The sequence below is a fragment of the Exserohilum turcica genome (genome assembly GCF_000359705.1).
Source record: "Exserohilum turcica Et28A unplaced genomic scaffold SETTUscaffold_21, whole genome shotgun sequence".
In the NCBI taxonomy this organism is placed as follows: Eukaryota; Fungi; Ascomycota; class Dothideomycetes; order Pleosporales; family Pleosporaceae; genus Exserohilum; species Exserohilum turcicum.
In genome coordinates this window covers 386,907-409,161 of record NW_007360037.1, presented here as the reverse complement: position 1 = coordinate 409,161, position 22,255 = coordinate 386,907, and the positions used below count along the sequence as shown (strand labels likewise).

Genomic DNA, 22,255 nt, shown 5'->3' with positions numbered 1-22,255 from the left:
CGTCGTGCAGCCGGTAGCGGCAGTGACGGGACCGCGAGGATTGGCGATGACTAAGAAGCACGAGGCAGACACAGGCTTCGCTCTCCACCACCACACACAGTACTCTCGCTACTGCTACCGCCAACTCTCGCGCCGGCCTCGCATCCTCTTCCAGCAAGCAACCGCTCCGTTTGGCGTTGATGGCGCCGCCAAATGCCGAGACCCGGCTGCGACAACAGCTCGGCGTCTGCAGCCGATGGGGTGCCACGTACAAGGACGGACACCGCGATGCTTTTGTGCACACGCTATGCCGCCCCCACATGTTCCCAGCCTGATCAGGTTTCAGCAGCCCGTCCATGTCGCTAGTCACTGCATTGGCCCGTCCCAGCCGGGCAGCCTCACGTCATGCGAGTACGGGATTTGCATTGGTCGAGTATTGATTGTTGTCATAGCAACCCCGTATTTACCTACATACATATCTCCCCAGATCCTCGCGCGGGCCCCACGGAACTCATCCGCTGGCAATTGCATTTCTCTGTCCATCCATAGGCGAAAGACTCTTCTCACCTTCTGCTCTGCCGGTCGTGTGCTGAAGACCTTGTCGCATATCCGCTCTTTACAGCAACCATGGCGGGCCGCTGGCAGCCCTACAACCACAACTATGCATATGCAACTCACCCCGCCGACATCGACCCCAGCCAGCCCATCTTCGACCCCAAGGCCGTCACCAGAGCCAGTCGCATGCCGCCACCCCCACCCAAGAAGAAGCCACAGGGCCCTTTGGTCGACTTCAACCAGCATCCAGACAGCTATCTCATCCTTCCCTATGGCAACACAAAGTCAAAGCCCATGAGCCCCAAGACCAAGTTGTTCATCAACATTGCACGATGGATTCAGCTCGGCTTGAAGGTACTTACACTGCTAGCTGCCGTCGGTGTGCTGCTATGTGGCATCTTCATCCGGGGCGCAGTCGACACTGAAGGCTACATCATGAGGATACCAGTAAGTGCCTGCAATGGGTAGACAGAGATATCGCTAACCAATCAGCCTGGTGTGGACCTCGTCATCTGTCTGTACTCCATGTACCACTTGATTCGCAACCCCAAGAACAGGCCAGCAGGCAGCTCTACCAGCTACCACTTTTTTGCCCTCATCACGGATGGTGGTTTCATTCCGCTCTACGTCTTCACCGTCTTGATGGCCCGACGGAATGCCGACATGACTGCCGGAGACAATGGGCGTTGGCGCACCATGTTTCCAACCGATGCCGATACGGACAAAGTTCTTATGTCGACGTGGATTGTCGGCATAGCGGCCGGCTCCTTGCATCTGCTGTCAACCTTTTTGGACATGTACATGGCTCTAGTGTTCCGCAAGATTTCCAAACTGCCACCAGATATGAACCCGCTCGAGGACAACCTCACGTCGCGCAGAAAGTCCAAGCACAAACACAAGAACTCGTCCATTTCCGTTACCACGCCCCTCACGGAGAAGCAGGAGAAGCACCTCAGCGACCAAACCACCATCTTTGGAGACCGAAACTCCAAAGCTGAGTCGTACATTTACTCTGACATCTCGAGCCCGACCAAGGATCAAATCGAGTTTTTGCACACACGCAACAATTCCGACACCATCTACTCGCCACATACCCCAACCTCGGCCCGCGAGTCCAGGGAGCGTTTCTCCATGTACCAGCAGTCTGCTTCGGCTCGCCAGTCCCGAAAGAGTCTTAACCACCGCAACGATCTGCTCGACGATGACGATGGCCTAACTCTAGCCCAACGCAAGGCGATGCTCTCCAGCCAGGCAAACATCAAGCGCCACTCGCGCGCCGGCTCTCAAATTACCTATTCCAGCAAGAACGACTTTTACACTCCGCCTTCGACGAGCCGCAACGATAGCCAAGAAGCAACCGGCGATCTCTCTCTGCAGCGCAACTCGCAGCAAAGCCTCAAGGACGACAACTGGTTTGTTCAGCCAGAACTAGACGACGGCCACGACGATCATGACCACGACCACGAAGACGATGGCCACACCGCCCCCACAGCTAAGCAATCCATGTTCGCATCCGCCACCGCCAACAAAGGCTACAGCCACGTGACCACGTGCGAAGAAGTCTCAGACTACGAAGACGAGGCCAACGAGCCCATGATGCCGCAACCCCTCCGCATGAACCCCCCGTCTCCCGCCCCCTCGTCGACATACTCTGAGCCGCCCAAAGCCGACCCTGCAACATCACCCTCGCCAGCCCCAGAAGGTGAAACTCTCCGTACGCAACCCTCGTCTGTCTCGTCCATGTCCAACGGCGACAACCCGGAGCATTCTGGAACTCTCGAGCGCCGCAAATCGCGATACTACGGTAACCTGGAAGCAGCTACTGCAGGTGTCCGCAACAGCCGCTCACGCTCACCTCTTTCACCGTCGCCGACCAAGGAACCTGCCAGTCCTGTTCCACCCCAATCCTCATTCCGACGCTACCCACAGCAACAGCAACAGCAACAGCCGAACCACTTCCCCAGCGCCACAAGACAATACGCAACCAACAATACCCTTTCTCCGAGCAACAACGCCAGCAGCCCCGTCCCCACCACACCGCCCTTTTCCCTCCACAAGAAAAGCTACACGTCCATCAAGCGCACAGGCGAAGCAAACTATACGCCCGTAAAACGGCAGTCGCCCCGCGTCATCAGCAGAAGCGGCGTCGACTACGCAGCCCCATTCAACCCCTACGACGATGCTGACGCTGCTCGCATGCCGGGTATGATGGGTCGCCGACGCGATGTCAGTGGCAAGATTGCTGAAGAAGGGCGCGGTGGTGCTTGGGGTGCTAGCGGTATTGTTCAAAGAAAGGTTAGTGGTGTTGCGCAGGCTTATTGATAGTCTTGCGATTATGGTGTATTTGTGAGTAAGTGACTTTAAAAAACGGTGGGTTATAATTGTTGCTGTTGTCATCCATGTAGGTTCAGCGACCTTTTTTTCGTTCTTGTTTACTCGAGAGATATCTTTGCTTGGGACTGCCTTTTTTTTTGTATTCGAGGCACTGGCGTTTTTTCCTTTGAAATGGGTGGGTTATCAGAATATCAGTGTATCATGGTAAGTTTCCTCTTCTTTTTTCAACAACAAACGCATGGGTGGGCATATGGGGGTCACGTATGTGTGGATGATGGGTCATGGTCATGGTCATGTAGTTTATGTATGTCTGTATGGTATGTATGGATGTGTGTATGATGGATGGGCGGATGGATGGGCGGATGGACGGGCGGATGGACGGGCGGATGGCTGCATCAAGAGAGACGAATACGAAATAATGGCATTGGAAAAGTTCTTGGTGTATAATGACGAACTATGAACTGTTGAAGTGAGTGCGTATAATTGCAGCTCAAGCTGTGCCTTAAGCTAGGTCTTGCCGTGAGTGATAGCCATTGTTACAGCTTAGTAGAGTACTCCGCAGCCTCTGTTGTAATAAACATCTATAGTAATAATAATAAGACACAAGTATCATACCACTACCTCACTAAAAGCAAACCCTATAATACTCCGACTCCTGTACAGATACCAAACACACAACACACAATTGCAACTAAAGCGTGATATACATACCTACTCATTCCAACTACCTAGTCTCTACTCCAACTCTTACTTTTACTATGAAATCTCTTCTTCTTCTTCTTCTTCTTCTTCTTCTTCTTCTTCTTCTTCTTCTTCTTCTTCTTCTTCTTTCAACATACATACATACCAGCCCCAAATGATTTTCTAGTACCTGCTATACGTAGAAAACACACATCATACCCATGCAAATTCAGCGTCCAGCGTCCAGCGTCTAGCATCCAGCATCAAGCATCAAGCGTAAAACGTGTACGTAATCATTTTGAAAACTTACAGTGTAATTCTCCATGTACATGATAACAGCATGAAATAGCAATAATGAGAAATGAAGAGTATTAGGAGAAGGAGGAGAAGGAGAAGAAGAAGGAGGAGGAAAGGCACGAATACGAATAATAAGATAGCATGTTAGAAAAAAAAGGAGGAAAAAGAGTAAAAAGGGAGATTGACGGTATTTACACATCATCTTCATGACTTATTGACAAAGAGTGTGTGTGCTGGGAAACGGCATCTTTGCCTACATTGTGGTATATGTATTGTATCGTTATGGTATTGTATTGTTATTGTGTTGTATGTATGTACATAAATATATAACTATATATATATATATATAAGTACTGTAAGTCCTATATAATAACCTACTTGGCTTTTATATTTTTTTTCAGCATTTCATTTCATTTCATGGTACTCGTTTTTTTTTTACATACATCCATTCATTCATTCATTCATACAGCCAGTGTAGTAGTAGTAGTAGTCTACTGAGAAACCACTACAAACCACACATCAATCATAAGCCCACTATATATATCTGCACGCTTTTTTCTTCTCTCTCTCTCTCTCTTTCTCTCTTCCTCTCTTTTATGCACAAAAAAAAAGTGGGAGAATTTGTACACACAGACAGACACACACAGACAGATCCATAAAGATAAAGATAAGAAGAAGAAGAAGAAGCAGTAGAAGACCACGAGGAAGAAAAAAAGAAAGAGAAAAAAAAGGAACAACATGAAAAATATTGTATACGTGCATGCATGCATGCAAGTGTTGAATCTTGTTACTGCTGTTTGCTGTCGATATCCATATCGATATCGATGTTGTTGTTGTTTCCCCCCGCACAACGCCAAGTGTGATGCAAATGCAAGGTAAAATGCAAAATGCCATGCCATGCCTCCTCCATCATCAATCAATCAAGCTGTGGAAAAGAAGAGAAGAAGAAAAAAGAAATTTGTATCGAGTTTCGAAGATGAAGAAGATGAGAAAATAGAGGCAATTCCTCCCAAGTCATATCATAACATAACATAACATAACATAACACAAGACAACATAACACAACACAAATCATTTCTCCCAATCACTATCTTGCTGGATACGCTGGATAGGGGCCGTGTTGGTGGTGGTGGGGTGGAGCGGGCATGGAAGAATGGTATACAACATGTTTATCCTGTGGAGGATAGGCCTCGAACATGACTCGTCTCTGGGGAGCTTCAGGTCTGAGCGGACTTGGCTCGGGAGGTGCTCCTGTGGGAAAGCGCTGTGAGTTGTTTGGACTGCTCATGAAGAGTAGCGTGTCGACGGCGTCCTTTTCGGCTTGCTGACTAGGCATGCGAAGGATTCCTGCTCGGGGAGTGGCTGGCGATCGCATGTCTGCACTCAGGTCACTGTTATATTTCCTTTGGTGTGCTCCTAGCAGAGGCGGCGGAACATGCGAGACACTGGACCGACGTCTTCGTCCCGTTTGGAATGTGGGGGCTGGAGCAAGACCAGGGCCATGTTGAGCGCCGGTGATGGAAATGAGATTTGCGGCAGCATGCATCGTCGGGCGAGTGGCTGGTCTCCAATATACTGTAAAACGTCAGCCGTTTCCTTGGCACAAGGCACACCAGACTAACCAGCAGGTGTTCCCGCAAGCGATCGTGTCGGGTCAGAGGCCGGCGACATGATCATGTGGTCGGATATGTCTGAGACTCCGCTGGGTCTCCGTCGCCGATCCATGTCAGCAGGCGAGTCGAATGCGAGAGAGTCGCCTCTGCCCGGAGCAGAGTTGGGCGATCCGCGCTGCGAATGGCCTTCTTCCAGCTCGTCGAGCGACTGCTTCTCCCAGCCGTTCTGGACCTTGACCATGGCGTAGGAAAGACGCGTCTTGAGCTGAGCAGAGAGCTGGGTCGCGTCAGTATTCAGCAATGTCGGCTTGGCGGCGCAGGACACACCTCTCCAATGCGAGTAACCGAGTGTGTATCCATGCTCTTGTTCCGCTTGTGGGCAGCCATGGGCCTGTAGGTCGACGGGGTGGGGAGCGGCGCACCGGCACTCTTGAGCGAGCCATCGGCGCTGCGCTTGGAGCCGTGGGTTGCGGAAGACTCTTGGTGTTTAGGGCTGACTGCGGTGTCGCTAGCTGGCGGCGCTTTGGCGGCAGCAGTGTCGAGGCGCGGTGCAGCTGGCGCGTCGCCGGGGCAGGATTGGAGGGGCGGGCCCAGCATTGGCGGGTCGGCGGGCTTGCTGTCAGTGTCGGTAGTGGTGGTGATGGTGGTGCATGTGGAAAGGGTGCTCGACGACTCGGCCAAGGCCGGGGCGGAAAAGGTGCTGGAGACGGGCGACTGGACGGATTCCTGCGAGGCCCGCAGGTCTTGCTTGTGCAGGGCGTCGGGGGCTTCTGATGGCGCAATCGACATGTGAGTACCATGGCCAGAGGGGGCGGCCTGGGGGGGGGGGGGACGCGACACTTACGCATCATGGGCCGGACGTGGCGGCGGGGTAGGCTCGAGACAGCAGCCGGCGACGGGCAACGGGCGTGCAGACTTTGGGGGGGCACGAGGGCGCAATTCGGAGAGGGCAGAATAATGCTCGCGGGGGGGCTAGGATGGAGGGGAGCAGCGAGAGGCAGCGCAATGGCGAGGGGCGGGCGGAAAGCCCCGAAGCCTCGCCGCTCCCACGTCTGCCCTGCCCGTGAGCCTCGCGCGCGTGTCGCAGGATCCTCTTTTTGGCTTCCCAACTCGGAACACTTCCCGCCCGTTCGCGCGTCTACCCGCTGCCATTTCGCGTATTGCTGCTAGCAGAGCGAGCGCACCAACACCAACACGTCTGCCGCCGCCGCCAGAGTCGCGTCCTGGTCGGGGGTGAGGGACGAGGGGGGGGGAGATGACGAGCAGGATCGGGGAGGGGAATGGGCTCGACAACTCTGAAGCCATTCGGGAGCCGCGCGATCATGTGCTCGCCGCCGACGCGTGCCCTCTTTTAGTGGGCGGCCTGTCACGCCAACACGCCCCAATAAGTAGTCGGCGGCAAAGGCGCCCCCATGCCCCCCCAACACTTTTGCACCCGAACGGCTGGTCTAAGCAGAATTTTCGACTGCAGGCCTGACGTGCTCCTAAATCAGGTGCTGTCCTCTCACCGCGTACCGTCGCGCTGCACTACACATTGGGCGATCCAATTCATGTCCATTCCCCTGTACATTTGCCCTATACATCGGCCATGTCCGTTACTGCACATCTACACGACATCTACCATGACTATGCCATAACATCTACCATGCTCCTCTCCCTCTAATCAAATACTCTTGCTATAGTCCCACTTGGGTAGCTTCATCGTCCCGTGCTCGTTCAGGTGCCGGTGCATGTCGAAGCTGTTCCACAGCAGATGTGGCTCGTGGCCCCAGCCCTTCCTCAGGCACTCAAACTCGGCCTTGTTGAAGTAGTCCTCCAGGATCGGCTGGTAGTCGGGGTGAGCGCACTTCTTGATAATCACCCGCGCGCGCTCCTTGGGCGAAAGCCCGCGAACATCGGCAAGGCCCTGCTCTGTGACAATCACGTCGAGATCGTGCTCCGTCTGGTCAACATGTGTGCACATGGGCACAATGCATGAAACACCAGTCGGGTCCGTCTTCGAGGGCCGCGTCGACGGCGTATGCATGATCGAGTACTTGGCTGAGCGGAGGAAGTCGGCAGATCCTCCAAGCCCGTTGAGCATACGGCTGCCCATGACACACGTAGAGTTGGCGTGCGCATAAATGTCAACCTCGACCGGAGTGTTCATACCAATCACACCCAGTCGTCGGATAATCTCAGGGCTGTTGGATACTTGCTGCGAGCGCAGCAGGAGCTTGTGTGCATACTGGTCCCAGCCCTTGTAGAAGCGGTCGAAACCATCCGGCGAGAAACGGATAGAAGTAGCCGTTGCAAAGTCGAGGTTGCCAGAGTCAAAGAGATCCAGGAACGAGTCCTGCAGAACCTCGGTCCATACCTTGAGGTTCTTGAAGTTTGCGCCGCCAGACTGCCTTTGTTAGAAACCAACCCATAGCACATGTCATCATGTACTTACAGCAAGTCCACCAACAACAGCATTGGCAATGTTTCCAATACCAGACTGGATTGGCAACAGGTTCTGCGGCAGACGCCCGTGGCTGACCTCGTGCTGCAAAAACTCAATCAGGTTGCCAGCAATCGCCCGAGACGTTTCATCCTCGGCCGCGTTGGGCTGTGTCTGATCGGGATAGTCGCTTTCCACAATGGCAACAACCTTTTCGGGGTCAACAGGAATGTGAGGTGTGCCGATGCGGTCCTCCGGCCTCATGATGAGGTACGGCTTGCGGTTGGGCGGGAGGTCAGTCATGGTAATGTCGTGTAGACCCTCAAACGACGGGGCAGCAGTGTTGACTTCAATGATAATCTTGTCCGCCATTTGAACCAGCTCGGGCGAGGCACCAACACTAGCTCCAGGGATGATGCCACCATCCTCTGTAATCGCAGAAGCTTCTACAATCGTCACATCCAGCTTGTTCTGAGGCTTGTTGAGTGTATAGTAGCTTCTCCAGTCAGCACTGTCGATTCTGCAGACTTTGCATTCTCTACTTACCCGTACATCAAGTCGACCGGGAACATACTCAGATGCTTGTCGAAGAACTTGATGTTGCCGTTGTTGATACCTTTGGCAATCTCCTTGCCTACCTGATGCGGAGACCGCCGCTCAATCATGTTCAGCCGCGCCCATCGGTTCTCGGTTTCAGCACCTGAGGATGCACCGACAAAGAGATTGTACTTCATCTGGCCCTGAAGATTGTTCTTCTCGACATGGTCTGCCATGGCAGTGGGGATCTTTCTGCCATTATGTTAGTCTGTCCAACCAGAGCGATTTCTGCACCCAGAATGTCATGTTGATTCCAGGAATCACGTCCAGGATCAACGCCATGAGCACCTGTCTTGACATGATCCATGCGTAGGGCAAACGGTAGACTCGGAGATGGCTCGGATTTTGTCCGCATGCCAAACTTCCGTTCCACCTCGGAACCACGGCTCAACGTCTTGATCCTCCCAACACGATGCACAATCCTTGGGATATCGTGGACAGCTTTGGGAGACTCACAGTATGGCTAATATGGTGATTGAAGAGAGAATTCACTTACTTTGGGTATCCCACGCCGGTGAAGCCACTCCAACCAACATACGCTCCATTGGGAAAGTGGTGCAGTAAATCCTCAGCTTTGGCAAGCTTCTTGAGGTAACTCGGCCTCCGGACTCGACTCTTCAAAGCCGCTGAGACCGACATGTTGGACAATGTCTTGTTCCTGTGTGGATGTGATTACGATGCTAGCAAAAAAAAGCCTATCGATAGTGCCTTTGGAGGGCTGTACGAGAAGTAACCAACTCAGCGCGAGCGACAAACGAGACAACAAGGAGAGTGGAGAGGGGCCGTGATGGCAAGTCTGTTGAAATTAAGGATTCTGGGCCACTTTGGAGAATTTATATCATCCAGAGGCCAAGACTAACTCGTTTCGAGCTCACGGGCGTCGAGTTGTTGCTGTGGGCTGATGCTCAACCCGACCCACCCAAGCATGACGTCTGCCGTAAACCCCCCGGTCCGGGGAGAGGCGCACAAGCACAAGCAGCCACAAGGAACCATTGGCGCGCCCATTGCTTTTTTATGTATGTCATGCACCGGTGCAGACTCTGGCCAAGGACATTCAGCACTGGATAGCCTGCAAAGGCTTCTGCTAACTTTGTGAGCGTCGAGGGCCTAATGTCTTGTGTACAGCATCTATACTAATCAGAGGGGAGCCCTCATTTCTGACTTCACCATGTTGTAACCACAAACCCGTGCCAAACAGTGCAACCAACAGTCCACATGCGACAGTACACTGCGTCTGAGAATCAATAAGCTAAATCTGCCCTTTGTCGGTGACTTCGGACAAACACATATAATAAGCTTTACTACTCGAATGATTTATTATCCCTGCGTCACGTCTGCACCCCACGACTTTAAAGTTCCATTACGTCGTGTGCATTCTCCATAGCACCACTCCATTCTGTCCCCTTGGGAGAGAAATAAGTCTTAAAGACATCCCTCAACACCTTGTCGCCCAACTGCATATGCCCGCCCTTGGTCGTCTTGAAATGCAGGCCACCCTTCTCATCCAGCTTCTTCAAGCCAATCCAGTCCTCTCTGTAAATGTCACGGTCTCTCAGATCTGTCACCTCGTTGCTCGTCAGGTTGGTGTATGCGAACCAGCCGCTCTCCTTGGGTATGACGGTAGTGTCATCCTCAAACATGTACATGACAAAGTTGTCCAGCGCAGCGAGATTCTTCGCATACGTGACGTTCTTCAGCTTTCGCTCGTTGTTGATGTCGGCAAGGAAGTTGGACGCCTCGAGGTATTCGTCCGTGGGCTCGCCCGTGGTTTCGTTTGTCGCTTTGAAGTACTGCGCAGGGACCAGATGGCCTTGCACCCATGTGCCCCATGTGTTTGCCTTCAAAAGCCCAATGTAACCCTTGCAAAGCCAGTCGCCGTCTTTGCAGATTTGGTACTTGGCGATGCCGTTGTGCTGGCTTCCAAAGGTGACCAGGTTCTTGATGTTTACGCGGTCGCCGCATCTTTCTACCAGGCCCCGAAGAAATTGCCCGCCCTGTGAGAAGCCCAGCGCGTTAAGACCTGGCGCTTGCGACAGAATCTCATGTTCTGAGATGTCGTCGCAGACTTGGGCAATCTGCTCCGTCACATTACCCAAAAACGTCGCTGTTCGGTCGCTTCCGGCATCTTCATCAAGTCGGATATAGTATACATAGGTGCCCGGGTTGGTCTCATTCGCAAGATCGCCGACGCTGTGCAGACCATCTGCAGCGTAGTTGTCGCCTAGCCCATGCCATATGAGCAGCGGAAGAGGTTTGGATTCGCCATGTGCGAGTGGTGACGCCAAAGTTTGCGTCACCAGCAACAGGGTAGAGATGGGAAGTAGGCGCAACATGATGGAGGGTGTGGGGGATCTGTGGTGGTTCTGGTGTTGCGAGGCGCAACTTGGAAATGCGAGAGGCGTGCGGCGGATCTAGGACGCGTTTCATGACGTTAGCAGGCCGAGGCGGCTCAACCGAGCATGGTCCAAGCGTTGCTTTGCTCCAAACTCTAAGATGGCGCTTGTGGCAGATTAGCATTGCACGTTGAAATCACAAATAGAACAAAAACACTCGACATTGCTGCGTTCCGCCTGTGGTATATGGCTGCGCCTTTAAACACATGTTTTGAACACCTCAACGCCAACACCAGATGCGCCGTGCCATGCATTGATGTTTGCAGATATTAGCCAGCAATCAGAGGCGTCTGTACCGACTTCAGTGCCTCTTGCTTCAACGCCTTCCTCTTTTCTTTGCTGATTGAGGCCTTCTTCTCGACCTTCTTGGCCTTCTTGGCCTCTCTCCTTGCCTGTTTCGCCGCAAAATCTTCACCGTCCAGCAGCTCCTCCTCCCACTCCTCCCACTTTCGCTTGCGCTCTGCAGACTTGCCCTTGGCGGCACCGTCTGTGAGTGCGCCTTGGTATGGTCCGTCGCGCACTTGGCTGTCGTCGACCCACAACTCTTCGGCGAGCCAGATAGGCAGCGCCTTGGTGGCTGGGCCCTTGACGTGCAGGCTGCGGATGTTGCGCCATCCCTGACCAACGTGCTTGTTTACAACTTCAGACACCACGGCGGCAGTGTTCTCAACCATTTGCTGGGGCGTCATTGAGAGGTTGGCGACCTTGATGGACGTGTTCGCCGACGGGCTCATGCTGAGGTAAGTCGAGTTCAGGGCGGACTCGATTTCCTTTGCTACCCCCTGCGGTGTGCCCACAATGTTTTGCGGCTCCTTGGCGTCCTTCTTCGCGCTCTTATCGACGTATGCGCCGGCAGTGAGGCGGATGGGAATCGGGCGCTTGGACTTGCTCTTGTAGAAAACCTTGCCTAGACACTCTGCGACAATCTTGATGACGCGATCGTCGACCATGAATACATCGTACTCTGCAAGCAGGGCGCGCTTTTGCTCGAATGCCTTGTATCGCTTCTTGAGCTTCTCCACGCCCAGCACGCGCTGCACCTTTCCGCGAAGCGCAGCAGGAAAGTCGTCGGACGCCACAAGGTCCTTGTATGCCCTCTGGGGGTCTTTGGTGAAGATGCATATCCGGACATCGTTGGTGATGATGGGGTGGGGGAGTTTGCTGCCGACTGTCAGTAATGCGCTGCGTTGTACAGAATGTGCGACGGTACATGGCGACGGGCTTGAGGCTCTTGGTGTTGCCAATCTGCTTCTTGGTCGACAGGCTGAGAAAGATGGGCTCATCGACCTCCTCGGCCTCGTCCTCGTCGGCAGCCAGACTCTTTTTTGGCGCCTTCTCCTGCTTCTGCTCGACGTGCTGCTTCATGTGCGCAACGAGCGCCTTGGCCGCGCGCTCGACTTGGGCCGGGTCCAGCTGGTAGGGAGTGCCATTTGCCGGCTTGGTGGTGAGTGGCGCCTCGGGGGCCTTGTCGGCCTTCTTGGTGACAGCTTTTGATTTGGCCATTGTTGAGGGTTGGTTGCGCTGTTGCTCGTCGCTGCAAATTCCAGCCTAGACCCTTGCTCTAACTTTCGAGCTTTTTGCCCCGGAGGAACGATTATCCGAAGCCCCGTAGTACTTGCGGGGCACGGCTATCCCGTTCGGGGATATGTATGAATTGCTGCAGCCAATCATTACGCCGCAAACTCTACGGGCACACGACAAGCCATCCGTCGTGGCAACATGGCCAGCCGTCGCATCTCAATTAAAAGCTTTCGTTTCGCAAAAGCAGGCCGCGTTCCAAGAAGGTTGCCGGCTATTTTCGGAAGTGCAGGCATCCCGGATGGGGGTAATATGCCAGGTATCAGGCAGGTGAGTTGAGGATACACGCACCCCGCCAGAAAGTGGGCGATGCGCAAATCCCAGGCCAAGCTCGAGGACAGAGGGCTGGCGGGCTCGGTGGCAGAGAGAGAGAGAAAGACAGGCTTCCAGGTTATCGATTGATGGATAGACGCATCTGGCCCTGGTTCAGCCGAAAGCCTGTCACCGTGCGCTCGCCTGGCCACCTTTTTCACCCCGAACGCGTCGATACGCCATGTCGCGTCGTCGCCCGCTCCACTTTGGGCGCAAAAAAGGGTTGCAGCCGCGTTTAGGTGCGTCAATTGCTGCACCGAGATTTTCTTTTCCCTCGCGTGACGGTGGTTTGCATGTGCCCTGCAAGGCTGCGTGGGTGCATGGCTCGACTGGCGCAGACGCGTACGGCGTATACATGTACATTACGGCTGTTCCTGCTGGCTTGCTGGCTTGCTGGCTTACTGGCACGGGGAGCATTGGCATTGGCGTGTCAGAAGACTGGGCCGGAATGGCTTGGACGGCGCAGTCGCAGTTGCAACAGGCAGTGGGAGCGTAGGCCGCATCCATCCTACTCGCAGCCCCAGCCACATAAGTAGTCGGCAGCCATTACTGACCCATGACTGCATATTCAGGTGGCATGTGCAGCACGGCGAGGGGCTGGCACGGCAGACACGCCTCCAGTACAGCCGAGGGTGCAAGAATCATGGCATCCGTCTGCTCGCACAGGCTCGTCGGTCGACGCCGCCGCTGCTGTGATATAGACCAAGGACACGGCGTTTGGCGAGCCTGGACAAACAAAGGCCGGCCGACTCGAGCTCCCAGTCGACGCCGAGCGGCGACAAGATACGTCGGGTGTCGCAGATGTCCATTGCAAGACGCACGAGGCCCTGCACTGCGTTGGGAACGCCGTGGTGAATGCCAATTCCGGTTGGTTCGTCACGGCAGGCCACGGTCCGAGCTCCTTCACGCTACCACAACCGCGACCGCGACGTCTTCCAGCACCCGTGTCGTGACCGCGTAGCCTCGTAATCTAATCGAATCGAATGGCTTTTTCCTCGTCCTGACCAGCGTCTTTCTTTTTCCTCCACCCACCCTCGACGCCCCCTCGCCGTCGTCGACTACCGCTGCTGCTCCCGCCTGCCCCTGCTGTACGCCGCCCGCCAGACACGTCTATATCACCTCACAGGTAGCCGTCTCGACTCTCTGTGCCTCGCGTCCTAGGCGCCCTGCACACGACGCCATGCACCCGTCTCCCACCAAGGCGTTGCCGTCGTCGCTCGTCCAGTCGACCGAGTCTCATCCGGAGCGGGCGAGAAAGGCCACGCCGACGCTTCTGCCGGCCTTCGGCGATGATGGCCCCTTCTCCTCCTCGCCCTTCCCACGCCCCTCGCCCTCAAAACGCAAGTTTGAACAAGACTCGCCCACCTTCCCCAAGCAGCTCAAGTACTACCCCACTCCGCAGCCCACGTCGTCGACCAACATTATTTCCTCGTCCCCCCGCCATGCCCGGCCGGGCTATGAACGCTCCTTCTCTGCCCTGTCCGAGCGGACACCCCTCGGCGCTGTGCCCACGGTACACCTCCCTGCCGACGGCGACATCCTGCGCATGGGACGCAGTTCGAACACTTCCGACTACCAGCTCTCTACCAACCGCCTCATCTCGCGTGTTCATGTGCAGGCTGCTTACCACGCCCCAAGCCCGCTATACCCCCATGGCTACATCGAAGTCGAGTGTCTGGGCTGGAACGGAGCAAAGATTCACTGCAAGGGCCGCATCTTCGAGCTGACCAAGGGCGACACGTACATGTCGGAGAACCCCGAGACGGCCATTATGCTCGATGTCCAGGATACCCGCGTCATGATTGCCTGGCCATCCGTCCCCACTCCCAAGCTGTCATGGGAGTCAGAAGAGGAGGGCATGCTTACGCCTACCCGTCGCCGTGCTCCCGAAAACTTCGACTCCAGTCCTCCCGTCGCTCCACGGTCGCCCGTGTCCCAAAGCCCTATTCGCCGCTCCGCTTTCCCCGGTCTTGGCGCCAACGGCCAGCCCGGGCCCGTCCAAGTATTCGAAGATGCCGATGTCAGCGAACGCAGCCCCAGCCTCATCACTCCCAACTCTGCAGACCAAACCTTTATCCGCCCTTCTCTTCCCGACCTCAAGTCGAGTTGTGAAGCAGACACTGCTGTCGACCTCAAAGCCAGCGTCAACTACGCTGCGGACGATTTCTCCGACAACGATGAAGAAAATGATCCGGTCGTGCACTCTTTCGGTCCTTTTGGCCAGAACCTCCTCAGCGGCCTTGCGTCATTCGAAGCAGCCACGCCGGCACAGTCCAACAACCCTCGTGTACGTGCGCCATTGGTATCGCCTTCTCCGAAACGCCGCTGCGCAGAGCCCATCCGCTTCAAAGAGTCGCCCATCAGGAATCACGTCATCAACCAGCTAGCCTTCTCTCGCATCCATTCCCAGCCCCTGTCCGCCATCCACACTAACCTTCCAGCTGAGCTGAAGGCATGCATCACAAAAGGCACAGAAGACCAAGACGCAAAGAGCAGCGGAGCCTCGACGCCCCTTCCTCAACTAACCCCACAGGACCTCAAGAGGATCCTGGATGAAACTCCCTGTGTTGGAGAGATTCCTCGTGCTGGCAAGGACGCTGCTGGCCAGCCCCTTGAGAACGAGTTTTATTATGTCCCAGAGATGGACACTAATCAGATGAGACGTGAGACCATCACTGCCGGTACCCGCAGCACTGGCCTGCGATCCGTGAGAAAGACGCACAAGGTAAGCACTGATCCCATATACTTGCTTATATATTGCTGACTGTGCACAGCAATACTACTGGAAAAAGCCTCGCGTGTGAGCTGCCCTCGATTCCAACCGCGTCATTCTCAATGCCTCACGATCAACTCGCAAGTTGAGTTTTGCATATTCGTGCTCTCGCAGCCAACACCTTCAGTATTATACTACAGCACAATACGCTGTCCCCCACCCTTCACATATCCCACACTTGTTTTATTACTTGCATAGCGAGGCGTTACGATACCATTCACACGCTTCTCGTTGTTATACCGGAGTCTGGTGCATTTTTTTTCCCCACTTTTCTTGTTGCTTTACATGCATCATCGTCTCCAACATCACAATCACAAAAATCAGGTTCTCACTTCTCTTCGTCTCAAGTCGCTTTTTCACACCGACATATTTAGGGCCGGTACCATTTACCCTTTCGACTTTGCTACTTGTTACACTTTTTTTTCTCTTATACTACCGCGCTTGGTTGTTAACTACGCGCCGTGGGCGGAACAAACTCATGCGGAACGACGACATCTTGGCTAGAAACGAAAAAGAATGAAGGGCGTTGTCTACCCATTGTCTGCGAGAGGATGAAGGGAAGTATTGGGGGGGGGGAGTTGATGTATTTTCTGGCTTTTTTATTTTCTTCTTTCCATCTCTGCATGAGCACACACCACTTGTTTTGCCCTTTTTTTTCCTTTTCTACCCTTGGATCTGTTTTTTAAAAAAAAGAGAGAATGTTTTCCCCCCTTACCATGTATCCTGTCCCGTACGAGCTTGGAATCTTTTTTTTTCCAACAATTAAAAAGAAAAAAGAAAGTTTTTATCAAACGTTGTCCGAGTGCTTGACATTGAGGGCTACTGCTGCTGTGTACACACATGAGTTGCCGTTGACTTGAGGTCTTACCCCTCCTTTTTTTTTGCTCCCTCTTCTTTTGACCTCCCGCCAGTAACCTGGATTTAGCTAAACGGCACAATTTCTCTGATATAGGGCATAACTCGGGTCTGACAAGTTTGCTCGCAGCTATTTCAGCCTGTTTTCACCAAACTTCAGCACTTCTCACCAATGACGTAATCATTGTACGATCATGACACGTCATCACGTGATCATGGCTAGCATCTGGTCAGAGCGCAAAAGCACAGCAAACCAACCAACGCAGCAGGGTTCTTACACCTCCGAAAGAGACTGAAGAATCAAAGCTGGTGGGTGTTTTTGAATTTGAATCGATTCACTCTACATGCCCGGTTCCCTTCATGAAGTCTCAAATCGGAGACGAGACAAGACAAGACAAGCACGCCGCTGAGGGTGGCAAGGGCCGCCAAAGAAGTAGTAGTAGTGACCTTGCCCTCATATCCATCGCATGCAATCGTTTCAATTCGTTTCCACCGACCCCGATACTCTCTCTTCGCCAGACGCCGATAGGAGCGAATCGTCTATTTGAGCTTCTTCTTGGGGCGGAGCTGGTTGGTGTGGCCGCACTTCTTCTTGCGCTGCTGGTCGTTAGCCCAGTGTGCGCCATGACTTCTCATGGGGGCAGCATCATGAAACGTACGCAGTTGACAGCCCTCGGTGGTAGGCGTGCGTAGCACTTGCGGCAGATCATCTTGTCGCAGTTGTACTTGGAGGCAAGGGCCTTGAGCGAGGGCTCAATGATACCACCACGGAGACGGAGTACAAGGTGGAGTGTCGACTCCTTCTGGATGTTGTAGTCGGCCAGGGTGCGGCCATCCTCGAGTTGCTTTCCGGCGAAGATCAGACGCTGTTGGTCTGGGGGAATGCCCTCCTTGTCCTGAATCTTGGACTTGACGTTGTCTGCCCATCGTTGTCAGCCCGCCGTTCCTTTTTCCGAGCTTAACGCCCGACGAGCGCTGCGGTGCGATGCGATGCTAGGCGTGGCGTTGCGGCCGTCTATCGATGAAGGGGGTATGCGTACCGATGGTGTCAGAGGACTCCACCTCGAGGGTGATAGTCTTGCCCGTCACTGCAGCGGCATTAGTAGGGTTCCAGCCAGACTGTAGAGCGCATGCGACATACGGGTCTTCACGAAGATCTGCATGTTTGCGGTGTTGCTGGATCTTGGTGTCGAAGTTCGTCGATTGATGGCGAGGCGAAGTGGAAGACGAATTGGCAGTGTGGGCGTCCGAGCTTTGCGCCCTAACGTCTAAGCGACTAGCGCCCGGGCTTGCCCCTCACGTGCGACGCCCTTCATCCTCACCCGAGGAATGTCAGACAGGAATTACCTGCATTTGCAAGAAACATGTTTCTGTATGGTGAATGCAGTTTCCCTTCTGTCGTTAGTAACCTGTCAAAATCTCGGCTTATACTGAATTGACGGCACATTAAAGCAAAGTTTGCTTGCAAGAGATACAGGATTCCAATGTTTATGGAGTAGATTCTGGAGGTCTACTTCCTAATAGTCTATTTGAGCTGCTGCTGATTCTGGCTGCCTTCAGGCTCTAGCTAACAAAACCGCATCCTATCCGTCAGTTGTCTGTCTCTGCAACCTTTTCCACTGCTCGATTCTCGCCTCGGTAAATCCCACTGCTAGTATCAACATGTTCATTGATAGCCCTGCCAGTCTCCTGGCCTTTTCAAATAGTAATCTTGCTGCCTCGGGGAGCTCGCCTCGTGTCCTCCATCGTGGATACGCCTGTCCAGCTCTTAAAGTTTGCCCGTCTTCATCTGCTACGTTTGGCACTGGCTCCATGGCACTATGAACTGCTTTGACGACGTCGAATTCATGATGTAAAGGTAGCTTTTGATACGTCGGCTTTGTTGGGTGCTTGGTTTCACTGTCCACCGGAAACATGTTGTACAGCGCGTTTCTGAAATCGTCCGTATCCTTGGTGCGTTGTATCTCTGCATCGTCCAGATATGTGTCGGCATAGTAGTCAAGATATTGATCCATCTCAGCAGTATCCATTGCGAATACGTCCTTCTCTTGTAGTTTCGCCATCTCTTCGCTTGTGAAACCCACAGAAGCGACCTCTTTGCCGTCGTCTGCCACACGCATTTCTTTGCACCATACATCCCAGTTCATCGCTGTCATAGTGTGCTGTGTCGACAGCCCCCATTGCCGCTGTTCTTGGTCGAATGGATAAAGAATCTTGATGCAGACAATAATACAACTGACTAGTTGCGCTTCGGGAAGATGGCGTATGCCTAACCGTTTCTTTCCTTCATAGTGCGGAGCAAAGTCATAGCCTAGCAGGTCTCCCAGTCGCTTTGTTGCTGCGTACAACTCCAATGGCAACGCGAGCTCTCTCAGGTAGCGATATGAAAGTAGCGAGAAATTTAGAGGTGGCCACAAGATACCGTGGTCTGCATCATAGCTTGTTTGCAAATCTGTCAGTGTTCTGTAGAAGCGTGTATAGGTAAGCGGAGCAATCGGATCGAGATTGGCGCGGTAGGTCGGTGGCAGCCGGTCTCTCATAGCAAGTGGTAGTAACTTGATAGCCCTGCAATAAGCCAACTTGCCATCAGCGACCCAGGCGTAAAGATCTCCTGGTGTAAAGGGCAATCTTAGTGTCGTGATGCCAAGGTAGCACAGCAAGACACAGTCGTTGAGATTGGGTGCGGTGGATAATCTCCTGTCTCTTTTCCTCATCATGCTGCTGACATGACCTTTTTCGGTGTCTGTAGCGTCATCTCCGCTTTCCAGGGTGTTGAAAACTTGTGACTGAGACTGTGGATTTGAAGACGGGTCCTCGTTGGACGCAATCTTGTCTTCAAGTTGAGCGATACGTAGTGACCAAAGATCGTAGACGAGAGCCTCGAGCTCGGCAGGCAGCCCCTTGTCGCGCACCAAAAACCATAGTTGATGGCGTAGTACGAGTTGCAGGCACTTCAAGTAGAGGTCAAACGCCTGCGGTCCCTTGAAGATCTTGTCTGATGTCTTGTCCTCCTCCTCCGCTGTCTTCTTTTTCCGCGTGACTGTCCGGGCGGCTGATATATAGTCGTCATCGTCCTCCCCACGCACAACAGCAGCCTGTTGGTGTCCGTTCTGGCAATAGAGGCGGCCATCGTCGCCTTCTTCGTAGCGTCTAGACCGGCAGTTTTCGACGCCACACACGGGACCTTTTGTGGCCATGAGATGGTCGGTCTATCTTGGGCTAACCCAACTGGCCAGCGCCGACGCACCCCAAATGTCGTCTAAGCTGCAACACTACTCGGCCTCCCTGTAGCGTGGGCGGCTAAAAACGAGTGTGTGTGGGACCGATTTCCAGCATGGGGAGATGCAGCTCTGCAGTCGCACGCCGTTGCGAGCAGCCACTTTTGGGGCAAGCAAAAAGATTGTTTTTGACTAGCGCGAAAATGAAAATTACCGTCACCAAGTTCAAACAGCCAATGAGAAGGTCGACAAGTTGCCGTAACATCATCACCTTTTATTCATTGCCCGGAGCATAAGGGATATATATCTAGATAGGGAAATGATTTGTGATATGTTTCCCACACATGGCAATTCAAAGAAGCCAAAACCCTTCGCAGAACGTCCAGCACTGGTCGCCCAGCGCAAATCGCACAGGAGAATGCTACACTTGCCACCGGGCTGCAACTTTGCACAAGGCATGCAAAGAGGGTCACAGCCCTCACCGTAGGCTGTTCGAATTCGGCGCCTCGCTTCCTGTCAAACAGTCTACATAACCAACGAGTCATTTATTTGGGAGCCTCCTTGGCGTCAATGGCAGCCTCCTCACCCATGGCAGTGAGAATGATAACGTCTGCGTTTCAGTCAGCATGGGGCCCTCATCGGCGCTCGGCGGTGTGCACTCACTGGTGTCCTTGCCCTCGTCGACAAACAGCTTCCTGATCTTGTCGCCGATTTCGCCATCGGGGATCTTGACGTCGTCCTTGGTGGCACCATCATCGGTCATGAGGGAAAGGAAGTCGTCGTCGGTAACGTCGAGCTGCGTGGCGAATTAGCCAAGGGCTGGCGTGCGGCCTGTGGGTGGGGGAGGGCTACTTACGAGCTGGTACTCGCGGCGCGAGACGTTGGGCACGTCCATGTTGTGGGTCGAAGGGCACAGTTCTTCGAGCTTCTTGCCGGTGAAGAGGTCAATGGCGACGAGATGGACCTTGGCGTGGCCGTGCTTTCCGGTCTTGGAGGTGCTCATGTCGACGATCTTGCAGGGACGGCTCTTGATGCACACGAAGCCGTTCTTCCTCAGCGCAGAGCACTGCATGGGGAAGGTGAGCGAGGCACCGGCATCGGCGCTCTCAAACGTGTGCTCATGCTGCAGCCATCCGTCAGTACACGACGCAGTCAAGGGATGGTGCAGGGACGCGGGACGGCCAGGCGCAACTGGCGACGATGCTCGGCAGGGTGGGGTAACGAGCACATGCGGGGCTGGGGTCCGAGGCAACGTACCTGCGCGTCGTCCGCCATGGTGGTGAGTGGGAGTTGGATGCGACGGGGAGGGAGGGAGAAGCTGAAGTCGGGGGCTGCTGGGCGAAGAGCAGTGGGGAGTGGGCGGCGGTGCTTTAATGGAGACGGAGAGAGAAGTCTTCGTGTCTGGATTTTGATTTTGGGCAGGCGCGAGGGGCAAGGCGGCGCTAGCACATCCCTGCCTAGCCTAGCGCCGGATTAACCCAGCCGCCGGCCTGCCTCGCGTGCCAGGTGAATGCTTGCCGCGGGCCTGCGACTGCGCCTGCGACTGTGTCCTCCCTCCCTCGCCCGCCGCCGCCTTCTCTGCCTCCGCCCTCCTCTGGATGCGCCCCCCGCCGCATCGCCATGTGGGGCCTGGATAGGCTCTCTTCGTACTCGACGCCCGCGGGCACGCCCCCTCCGCGCCGCGACTCGCGCTCGCCAGCTCCCCGTCGCGGCTATCCCGCCCCGGCCCAGCCCGTCAGGCCTGGCCTCAACCCGCGCTCCTCGTCGCTGACGCCCCTCGTCTCGCCCAGCTCCTCGACCCCGAGCCTGCCGCTGTCGACGCGCATGCCCAATGGCGGGCTGCGCAGGCGCCAGACGGCCGGCGTGCCCCCCAACGTCCCCGATCCGATACACGTGCTCGAGGCCATCATGGGAGCCCCGCCGCGCAGTGCGCCTGCAGCAAGCGGGGAGGGCGGCGGCGTGCTGGGCAGGCCGGAGCAGCTGGACGAGCATGTCGACTTCGGGGGGCTGAGCCTGCAGGATTTCGTGGCTGAGAAGACTGCTGGGCGGCAGCCACCCACTTCTGTACATACATATAGCGCACAGTCGGTCGAAGAATGTACGTGCCTGTGCCCCGCATTGCCAGTCTTTGCTCATTGTGCCTCTAGATGACAAGGACAAGGACAAGTTCGAGGACCTGCACCGGTCCATATTGGCGTGCGATCAAGTGCTCAAGTCGGTCGAGGCCAACCTCACAAACTTCCAGTCAGACCTCGAGGCCGTTTCCGCAGAGATAGAGTCCCTGCAGAAGCGCTCCATTGCCCTGAACACCAAGCTGGAAAACCGCAAGGTGGTCGAGAAGCTGCTGGGGCCCGCGGTAGAAGACATCAGCATCTCTCCGGCCGTCGTGCGCAAGATTGCCGAAGGCCCCGTCGACGAAGGCTTTGTGCGCGCCCTTGCCGACGTCGAGAAGCGGTCCAAGACGATCCAAGAAAAAGCCCGAAACCATCCAGACTTGATGGCTGTAAAGGACGTGAAGCCCCTGCTGGACGACCTGACCCATCGCGCAGTCGAACGAGTACGAGACTACATAGTGGCACAGATCAAGGCTATTCGGTCACCCTCCATCAATGCACAAGTTATCCAAGAGCAGGCATTCTTGAAATACA

At 54.6% G+C, this 22,255-nt stretch overlaps 9 protein-coding genes across 9 annotated transcripts; 2 read left to right on the top strand and 7 right to left on the bottom strand.

Annotated features, from left to right (window-relative positions):
* Positions 1-606: 606 nt before the first annotated feature.
* Positions 607-3,253, top strand: SETTUDRAFT_184738 (uncharacterized protein; the record flags this gene model as incomplete). The annotated part of the gene is made up of 2 exons (XM_008028022.1): positions 607-981; positions 1,027-3,253. 2 exons carry the CDS (start codon positions 607-609, stop codon positions 2,854-2,856), a joined length of 2,205 nt encoding a protein of 734 aa, XP_008026213.1. The 3' UTR covers positions 2,857-3,253.
* A 1,680-nt stretch (positions 3,254-4,933) lies between these two features.
* Positions 4,934-6,248, bottom strand: SETTUDRAFT_110152 (uncharacterized protein; the record flags this gene model as incomplete). Its single annotated transcript, XM_008028021.1, has 3 exons — positions 4,934-5,421; positions 5,469-5,736; positions 5,787-6,248. The coding sequence occupies 3 exons, from the start codon at positions 6,246-6,248 to the stop codon at positions 4,934-4,936; spliced, it is 1,218 nt and encodes a 405-aa protein (XP_008026212.1).
* A 565-nt stretch (positions 6,249-6,813) lies between these two features.
* SETTUDRAFT_169321 (uncharacterized protein) lies at positions 6,814-9,263 on the bottom strand. Its single transcript, XM_008028020.1, has 4 exons — positions 8,975-9,263; positions 8,428-8,670; positions 7,894-8,377; positions 6,814-7,845 (listed from the first exon to the last, which is right to left on the bottom strand). Exons 1-4 carry the CDS (start codon positions 9,115-9,117, stop codon positions 7,123-7,125), a joined length of 1,593 nt encoding a protein of 530 aa, XP_008026211.1. The 5' UTR covers positions 9,118-9,263; the 3' UTR covers positions 6,814-7,122.
* Positions 9,264-9,642: 379 nt separating this feature from the next.
* On the bottom strand, positions 9,643-10,811 carry SETTUDRAFT_177420 (uncharacterized protein; the record flags this gene model as incomplete). Its single annotated transcript, XM_008028019.1, has 1 exon — positions 9,643-10,811. The coding sequence occupies one exon, from the start codon at positions 10,809-10,811 to the stop codon at positions 9,828-9,830; it is 984 nt and encodes a 327-aa protein (XP_008026210.1). The 3' UTR covers positions 9,643-9,827.
* Positions 10,812-11,036: 225 nt separating this feature from the next.
* Positions 11,037-12,374, bottom strand: SETTUDRAFT_47572 (uncharacterized protein; the record flags this gene model as incomplete). Its single annotated transcript, XM_008027936.1, has 2 exons — positions 11,037-12,032; positions 12,082-12,374. The coding sequence occupies 2 exons, from the start codon at positions 12,372-12,374 to the stop codon at positions 11,141-11,143; spliced, it is 1,185 nt and encodes a 394-aa protein (XP_008026127.1). The 3' UTR covers positions 11,037-11,140.
* A 1,567-nt stretch (positions 12,375-13,941) lies between these two features.
* SETTUDRAFT_110404 (uncharacterized protein) lies at positions 13,942-15,565 on the top strand (the record flags this gene model as incomplete). The annotated part of the gene is made up of 2 exons (XM_008028018.1): positions 13,942-15,486; positions 15,536-15,565. 2 exons carry the CDS (start codon positions 13,942-13,944, stop codon positions 15,563-15,565), a joined length of 1,575 nt encoding a protein of 524 aa, XP_008026209.1.
* Positions 15,566-16,929: 1,364 nt separating this feature from the next.
* Positions 16,930-17,561, bottom strand: SETTUDRAFT_56731 (uncharacterized protein; the record flags this gene model as incomplete). The annotated part of the gene is made up of 4 exons (XM_008027940.2): positions 16,930-16,986; positions 17,049-17,308; positions 17,430-17,477; positions 17,531-17,561. Coding segments are annotated over 4 exons (396 nt in total), but the record flags the coding sequence as incomplete, so codon positions are not given.
* A 411-nt stretch (positions 17,562-17,972) lies between these two features.
* SETTUDRAFT_110134 (uncharacterized protein) lies at positions 17,973-19,586 on the bottom strand (the record flags this gene model as incomplete). The annotated part of the gene is made up of 2 exons (XM_008028017.1): positions 17,973-18,251; positions 18,504-19,586. The coding sequence occupies 2 exons, from the start codon at positions 19,584-19,586 to the stop codon at positions 17,973-17,975; spliced, it is 1,362 nt and encodes a 453-aa protein (XP_008026208.1).
* A 234-nt stretch (positions 19,587-19,820) lies between these two features.
* SETTUDRAFT_169319 (uncharacterized protein) lies at positions 19,821-20,954 on the bottom strand. The gene is made up of 4 exons (XM_008028016.1): positions 20,865-20,954; positions 20,464-20,730; positions 20,271-20,403; positions 19,821-20,217 (listed from the first exon to the last, which is right to left on the bottom strand). Exons 1-4 carry the CDS (start codon positions 20,880-20,882, stop codon positions 20,153-20,155), a joined length of 483 nt encoding a protein of 160 aa, XP_008026207.1. The 5' UTR covers positions 20,883-20,954; the 3' UTR covers positions 19,821-20,152.
* Between the last annotated feature and the right edge of the window lie 1,301 nt (positions 20,955-22,255).

Coding starts and splice junctions, on each gene's coding strand:
- SETTUDRAFT_169321 (XM_008028020.1), bottom strand. CDS start 9,117: ATGTCGGTCTCAGCGGCTTTGAAGAGTCGAGTCCGGAGGCCGAGTTAC. Junction 8,671..8,974: donor ACCGGCGTGGGATACCCAAA/GTAAGTGAATTC, acceptor ACATAATGGCAG/AAAGATCCCCACTGCCATGG. Junction 7,846..7,893: donor CTGTTGTTGGTGGACTTGCT/GTAAGTACATGA, acceptor TAACAAAGGCAG/TCTGGCGGCGCAAACTTCAA.
- SETTUDRAFT_169319 (XM_008028016.1), bottom strand. Junction 20,404..20,463: donor CGCGCCGCGAGTACCAGCTC/GTAAGTAGCCCT, acceptor TTCGCCACGCAG/CTCGACGTTACCGACGACGA. Junction 20,218..20,270: donor CGACGAGGGCAAGGACACCA/GTGAGTGCACAC, acceptor ACTGAAACGCAG/ACGTTATCATTCTCACTGCC.